At 38.5% G+C, this 7,500-nt stretch overlaps 2 protein-coding genes across 2 annotated transcripts in view; one reads left to right on the forward strand and one right to left on the reverse strand.

Moving 5' to 3' along the window:
* LOC138041394 (glycoprotein 3-alpha-L-fucosyltransferase A-like) overlaps positions 1-757 on the reverse strand; it is a 1,520-nt gene extending 763 nt beyond the window's left edge. The window contains exon 1 of the mRNA XM_068887164.1: positions 1-757. This exon is cut by the window's left edge and continues 763 nt beyond it. Within this exon, the coding sequence (XP_068743265.1) occupies positions 1-704 (704 nt within the window). The 5' untranslated portion in view covers positions 705-757.
* Positions 758-5,583: 4,826 nt separating this feature from the next.
* LOC138040320 (adenosine receptor A3-like) lies at positions 5,584-6,859 on the forward strand. The gene has a single exon (XM_068886070.1). The coding sequence runs from the start codon at positions 5,774-5,776 to the stop codon at positions 6,857-6,859; it is 1,086 nt and encodes a 361-aa protein (XP_068742171.1). The 5' UTR covers positions 5,584-5,773.
* The last annotated feature ends 641 nt before the right edge of the window (positions 6,860-7,500 follow it).

The raw sequence follows: 7,500 nt of genomic DNA on the forward strand, positions 1-7,500 counted from the left end.
ATAGAAACGTCGATGTACTTTTTCAGCTCCTCGACATATTCTTTTCGCTCAGTTGCATGGCAATTACTCACCAACCAAGCAACTTTTTTATCTTTTAAAGTGATGTCGTCATTGTCAAACTCATCGCTGGCCAACTTTGAAGATAATATGTATTTCCCGTAAGGTGTATAAATTTCGGAATCTCGACTGTAAGACATTGTCCAATTAAAAACGTTTTCATAACCATTAGCGTTCATGACCACGTTTAAGGGATTTTCCAGGACAAAATAAAACCAGACTTGTTTCGACGTTCTTTGTTTCGGCAGGACAGCGGGCATGTCTCTCGCGTGAAACCCAACTGCGTCTGCTTGCAATAACTTTCCTTTGTTATAAGTCACCACACATGTGGACACTTCACAGTCCTTAAACGTCTGTCTCCCTTCGGTAAAAAACGTACGTGATGGTCCTAGAGTCGAATGATCTGTCCATTTTTCGCCAAAAAATGGCGTAAACAGTAAAATTAACTTGCTGCTTGATGGCTGTTGTCTCGAAACTCGTGCACCCACAGACTTGTTTAAAAAATATGTCTTATCAAACAAAAACACATTCTTGAATAAGCTGCTATAAAAGACACAGCAAACTCCAACGCAGACGAAGATTATGTAATGGGTCGGACAACCTCGAAACGAGCTGTTTTTTATACTTTTTTGCCAATGAAACTTCATCAAGGAAGTGGATCTATGAAGCAGAAGTGACCAGTAGAGATTACAGAAAACGTCAAAGCGAATCTTTTAAGGGCTTTGAGGTGATTTGGAGAAATGATTGCAACAGGTAAGGACACAGAACAAAAGCCGGTAACAGGTGTCCAGTAACCTGATGATAAAGAGAATTTCAAGTTTTTCATTCCCGAAATCTCTTTCCCAAATCTTGACTCATTTACTTTCTTCTATAAGATAAAAAGTTATTTGTCAGGGTACACACTATGACCAATTTTGCTAGCTTTTATGGAGCTGAACTTTGAGGCCGGTACTGATTAAAATATATTTAATGATGTTCTTACTGAGAAGTTTCCCGGGTTAATTATCACCCTGATCAAATGCGACAATTTTAGAAGAACCATGAATTCTTGAGCCTCTTCTTAAGAGCTGCCACTAAGCTAAGAAAATTTATGAGTACTGAGAATTGCAGCAATTGAATGGTCTTTTGTACATTGCTCTTATTACCTGATTTATGCAAGCATTTGAGCTCAGTGATTATATCGCGGGATGCATGCAAAGAAGGGCAGACCACCATAGTGATAGAAATTAAGAGTTTTTGTTTCTCATTGACGTTTCTTGTAATTGGCTAGTAGTGTATTTGAGCTCGTGAAAGAGTAATCGTATCCATCAGGGGCGTAGCCAAAATTTCTAGGAGGGGGGGTTCCAACGAAAACGGTTGGTCTACAATCCTTACATTACGTACGTACAAGACTTCAGCGTTTACACTACGCAAACAGAAGACGCGTTGGTTGCCGTTGAGCGAACGTGTTGATCACTTCCTCGATGTTTGTCTCGGTGGTAATTGATGTTCATCAACGCCAGCCCAGACTCTCGCTCGCTTGACATGGTCGACCTCAGGTATGTTTTTAACCTTCTTAGTGTACTGAATGAGCGCTCACATTCAGCTGACGTTATCAGCAACGTGAACAAAATGCGGATCAAGGTGTGCATGTTAGGAAAGAACTCTCGATCGCATGTTCTGGCATTGGAATTTCATCAATATAATCGATGTTAGGGCCGGAAAATTGTCTTTATTCGAATTCCTTACGCATTATCACTAAATTTTTCGCTGTGCCTACCTTTTTGGTGAAAAGAATGCATCGATCTTTTGCAATCGGGATATTGTTACGAAAACCAGCAGCTCGAAGAACACCAATGGATGGGCTACTAATTTCGCGGACATTTCTGCACACACGTGCATCTTATTACACCGGAGTCCCAACTCTGCTCATGTCTCCGAAAATGCAAGTGAAACGCTAAGCATAGAACAAAACGAAGAATTTCGGGAATCGAGAGTCCATTACACTCTTGCTGGGATAAAATTACTGTTAAAAATAGGAGAGGGGGTTCCGGAACCCCTGGAACCCTTCCCTAGCTACGCCCCTGTCCATATTCCATCAGAGACCGTTGTTTACTTGTGTCCAATAGAAGCCCACTATGCAAAAGGCGTTCTCCAAACTTCCTGGTCCTTGCCGTTGCTCTAATCTCTTTGTAAATGTAATTTGTTTCATGAAAGCTCCGACATTTTTCTGAAGTCTTACGTCAATGTCTCCTTTGGTATATATGCAATTTCGTTGAAACAACCAAGGAAACAAAAGTCGCTGGTTAACCTCTATTTACTTTTGAAGCCCAAGGACAGGAAGCGAAAAATTAGCCTTCTTGGAGGATCAATTTTTAAGTGACTTATAAGACCGTCAACGGCATTTATGAAGCCCAATATACTTGCTCGATATTACTGAAAAAAACGGTTTGTATGGTTCTTAAGTTCAGTTGGTTAAACCGAGGTTACACAAGCAAGTCGTTTTCGCAAAGCTCATCGAATGTTTTCTTTACGACGAGTGAAAACCATCAAGGTTATTTATCAAGTTAAGCCTATTAAAAAGTTTTTCTTCTGAAGTTATAAGAACTACTTTTGTCTTGTTTACGGACAATGTTCCCAAGAAAGGTTTTTGCGAAGGTGCTGTGGGAAAATGTGGTCTCTGTTGTCACATTTTCGTTATTGTTATACTTTTACAGTTGGAACAATTCTCAACACATAAAAGGCTGTTTGCGTCTTTAATTAACCTGTACACAGAAGCCGCTCAAAAGTGGCATCGACCAAATTAAAAAAAGGAAAGAGGCAAAAGCTAACTTGAAGACTGCTGCTGATATCAGATTCAAATATTTTAGAAATGCAAAATCAGCAAGACACTTGCAGTTAGAGACGTAAGTGATAAAAACAGTGACTGGCTGAAACGAGATATTTCATCAATGAGCTATCAAGTAGTAGATGGCCTGTCTAAATACAGAATCAATTTATCTGATAATTTCTTAAAACTCTTGAAAAATTAAATAAAAAAAGACAGTCAGGATTGTATTACCATTTGCCATACAAAAATACTTATCTGAACCCGATCTGAACAGAGAACCGAAAACGAACATGACTTCACAAAACTAAATCAGTCTAGCTAACCAAACACCTTCTGAGGGTGAGGATAAATGGCGCTCCTCATTCATAGCCAATCATTCTAACAACTTCAACCAAGAGCATTGCACACTGGGGCAGCCTACATCAGAATTTCAAGAGCAACAACAACAACAGCAGCAACAACAACAACAACAACAACAACAAGAGCAAATATTTTGTGCAGATAAAACTCAAGAGTTGATAAGATGAATCAGACTAACTACAATGATCTACAATTGGAAGATACATTGATGTTCACCAAAGCACTTCTGATTGCCATGTTTTAACCTGAGGACTGGTAATAACAGCAAGTAAAGCTACCATCATCCCTGGGTTTTCAGGGAAACAAAGAGTTTGATTCATCATGGTTATATATAATTTTTAAACAAGGTTGATGAAAGCTATATGTATGTAAACCATGCAAATCAACACAGAAACTTTAAAAGAGGAAACCACTATAAAAGAAAGCTTTAGAGCAGTTTCAGAAACTGTCTCGTAAGTCACTTTATTCTAAACTGTTAATTGTAATACAATACTCTGAAATCATAGTTAGTAGAGGGGAATGGTTATGAAACCCTACAAATTTCTTTGTTGTAGGTTTTTGTTCTCTTTTTTGGCCTTGACCGTGCAGAAAACACAATAGTTGTTTATTACGTACTGAAGAACAAACCAATAGAAACGTGTTGGGTACGTAATTCATGCATAATGTATGAGCACAAAACAAAAGATTGTGCTCGGTCGTGGACTTGCCCAACTTAAATCTTGCTATCTTTGTTTGCTCATCTTAGCACATAATTATGGCGAGATATCCATTTCTATTTTACTGACGGTCTATAAAAATTACACAGTGGCAAAAATGTGGGTAAAGATATAATTTAACTCCGACAATAAATAGTTTAACTGAAGAGCCCTTTAACATTAGCTAGAATGCTAGGAAGGCAACGTTTACATTTGATGCTAAATGAATAAAAAAGACGGTAATCAAATGCCAAAAAGGCAAGTCTATCGTTGACGTTCAATGCGGAAAAAATAACGGTGCAGCAGAAATCAAATGCCAGAAGGGGACAGTTCATCGTTGATGTTGAATGCGTAAATTAACGGTGCAGTAGAAATGAAATGCCATGGTAAAAGCACAGTTCATCTTTGATCAGTGTTGAATGCATAAATAACGGTGCAGCAGAAATCAAATGCTGCAAGGGCACAGTTCATCGTTGATGTTGAATGCATAAATAACGGTGCAACAGAAATGAAATGCCAGAAAGGCACAGTTCATCGTTGATGTAACACTTTTAAACCCTATTCTTTATTTTCGTAGCCTCCGAGTGGGTATCATCAAAATTCAAAATTCACAGTGCGCCAACACAATGCAACTGTCCCAACAACTCTTAGGCCTAGTTTATACGTCGCGCTATCGTCGAATTTAATTCAGACGAATTTCATTCCAATAAAATTCGTCCTTCCGTCGACATTAATTTTACCGTGGTTTTACGCGTCGAAATTAATGGTCGAGTTTATTTCTCAGCCGGAATGCAACATACCTGGTCAGAGGTATAATTAAAAATGTACGAAAATAATGTATGCATTTCATTCGACGCGACGCTGGTGCGACGGATAAACTGATGACGCTTTAAATTTATTTCATCCGCGTTCTTAAGACGGATACAGGCGTCTCGGACGAATTTAATTTAACAGACGAATTGAACGCGTTTTAGACATCGCTTTATCGTCCAATTTATTTTAAAGTATGACCTGGAATTAAATTCGTCTGAATTAAATTGGACGATAGCGCGTCGTATAAACTAGGTCTTACTTAGTTAGACTTCATTTTTGTTGTTGGGCTCCGTTTATCTGTGACAGCAATGGAAGTTCAAGTCCCTAAAAATCATTCATCGACTTGAACTACTAATACGACAGCAATGGTGAAACGATGAGTTTTGGAATATTCATTCACTGTCCCGCCAAAGATATTAAACTAATTTCAAATGTTCGCTAAGAATTAGTATTGCTGATAAACCCAGCAAGACTCCGTTTAAAGACTATTTTCCTGCTAATTTGTCGCCCCCAATTTCGTAGATGAAAATTATTGATTTACTTAGCATTTGACTACTTCCTTGCGCTAGTTATTGTGAACGCTTTTTATGGTTGTTAAGTGAATCCATAAAGGGCGATCTTTCTCAAATTCCCGAATAGAAATTTCTCAATTAGAATGACGAACCACAGTCGAGAACAAATGTTCTTTTTAATTTGACACATGTAAAAGCAAAGAGCTGCAACTGGCGGCACATGCCAACTGTTGGTCGTTAATACATGCAAACCTTTCCATCTGCTATAAAACTGCAAACACATTTTGTCGGTTTAGTGCCGGACGAAGTTTACACAGCACGAAACGAGGCAGGACTATTATCTGCGATTATCAATGATTTTGTTAAATCGATTCAGCTCTTCTATGGAATACATACAATCAAGTTCGAGCCAATAATTGTCGAGTTGAAGAAAAGAAGTCGTTTTGCTTTGGCTTTCAAAGTCTTGAGAAACAATCCGGCAGTCCCTCTATTCCATCGAGGTGTAAGGGCTTCAACTCGTCGTCACAATGAACGAAGCAAATGAAATGTCTCACGACCATGATCATGGACATGGAGCGGAAACAATTTCAACAGCAACAGTCGCCAATGTGGCAGGAATTTTCAGCTTGACATTTTCTTCAGCTACCATTTTAACGAACATTGTTCTTTTATTTACAATCTTCAGCGATCCCTACAATTATTTTCGATCTCGCAGTACCACATATTTCGTGGCAAGTCTGTCTTTGAGCGATTTTCTTTCAGGCTTGTTTGTACAGCCGTTGTATTCGGCTTGTATGCTATGCATTGGATCTGGACATAAGCAGCACAAAGTTTGCGATATTTCGCTTGTTTTTTCATGTGTGACTACTAAGATTTCAATTTTTACAGTGGTCGCTTTATCATTGGATAGGTATCTAGCTGTGAAGCTTTCGTGGCGATACAAAAACATTGTAACAATCCGAAAGGTCATTGTTTGTAACATTTTCGTCTGGCTGTTCTCTGTGATATTTGAAGTGTCACATTCTTTTGCTGAATCCGAAAACATTTTCCATTTGGTTGATCTTCACCTACAAACCACAGTCCCATTAGGTCTTACGTGTTGTGCTTATGCTGCAGCTTACATTGAATTTCGTCGCTACTCAAGAAACGCCGTTTTTGTACAAGCTATTACAGGTGGAAGATCTCGCACATTTGTTCAAAACATTCGACTCGAAAAGAAGATAGTGTGGACAGTCGTAATAATCAATGTTGTGATATTTATATCTTTTTCGCCGTATCTAATCGCTAAAAATTTAGAAGACCGCTGTTTGAAAGAGAAAAGTAGGGAATGTAGCGGGGTGGGTTTTGAAACCTTGAAAGCTCTCTCAGTACCAATGTTGTGTATAAGCTCCGCGCTAAACCCATTCCTTTACGCTTGGAGAATACCACAATACAAGCAAGCGCTAAGTGTGGTTAAAAACAGGACATGCTTTTCTTGTCAAAGGAAAAATCGCATCAGAAGTATTCAAGCAGTAAACGAGCCTGCTGTTCTCGCAACTGAAAGTTTATTTGAACAAAAAAGTCTCGCAGTTGTCAACTCTCTTTGTAACTCTCCAAAAGAGCCAGACCAATAGTAAACTACAATAAAATTGACTATGATATATTTTCGAGGTTATAATTATGAAAAAGTTGCACAGACTGAACAGTTTTCCATTCGACTGCCGACTGAACAATTGATCACAAATTTTGTGAGAATTACTGTAAAATTTATTCATGTCATGCCCTGCTCACAATCTTAGAAACTATCGGCAGCGCAATGACAAAACATCATTCTAATGCAGTGTTATGACATTACGAAGTCATTCAAATTTGTCCAAGCTTTGGCGACGAAAATCGCCATGATGTTAAAGAGAAATCAAAATACATGTCGATCTTTTATTCAGTACCTAATTCTAGTATTGATTTTATCGTATATCATGTTTCGAGGTGGCTCAAGTCTTCACCAGTAAAAGGCCATTTGAACCTCTAAAAACCTAAAGAAGCATGCACAATAATAACGAGTACAAGCTGCCCAGCAACATCTTGCTAGGCTAAAGATTGGGTGTATCGAAAAAACGAAGATCGAAGACCCGAAAAATGCAATTCCTGCAATTTCCCAAGGAAAAAATAACGCATCAAACAGTAAATAACAACACATAATTATTATAAATTTTTGTTGGTTTTCTCTCGTTTACAACAGGCGGTACCGCAAGGTTTCCGTTTTGTGCACTCACAG

This window comes from Montipora capricornis, chromosome 3, assembly GCF_036669925.1.
Source record: "Montipora capricornis isolate CH-2021 chromosome 3, ASM3666992v2, whole genome shotgun sequence".
Taxonomy (NCBI): Eukaryota; Metazoa; Cnidaria; class Anthozoa; order Scleractinia; family Acroporidae; genus Montipora; species Montipora capricornis.

Coding starts and splice junctions, on each gene's coding strand:
- LOC138040320 (XM_068886070.1), top strand. CDS start 5,774: ATGAACGAAGCAAATGAAATGTCTCACGACCATGATCATGGACATGGA.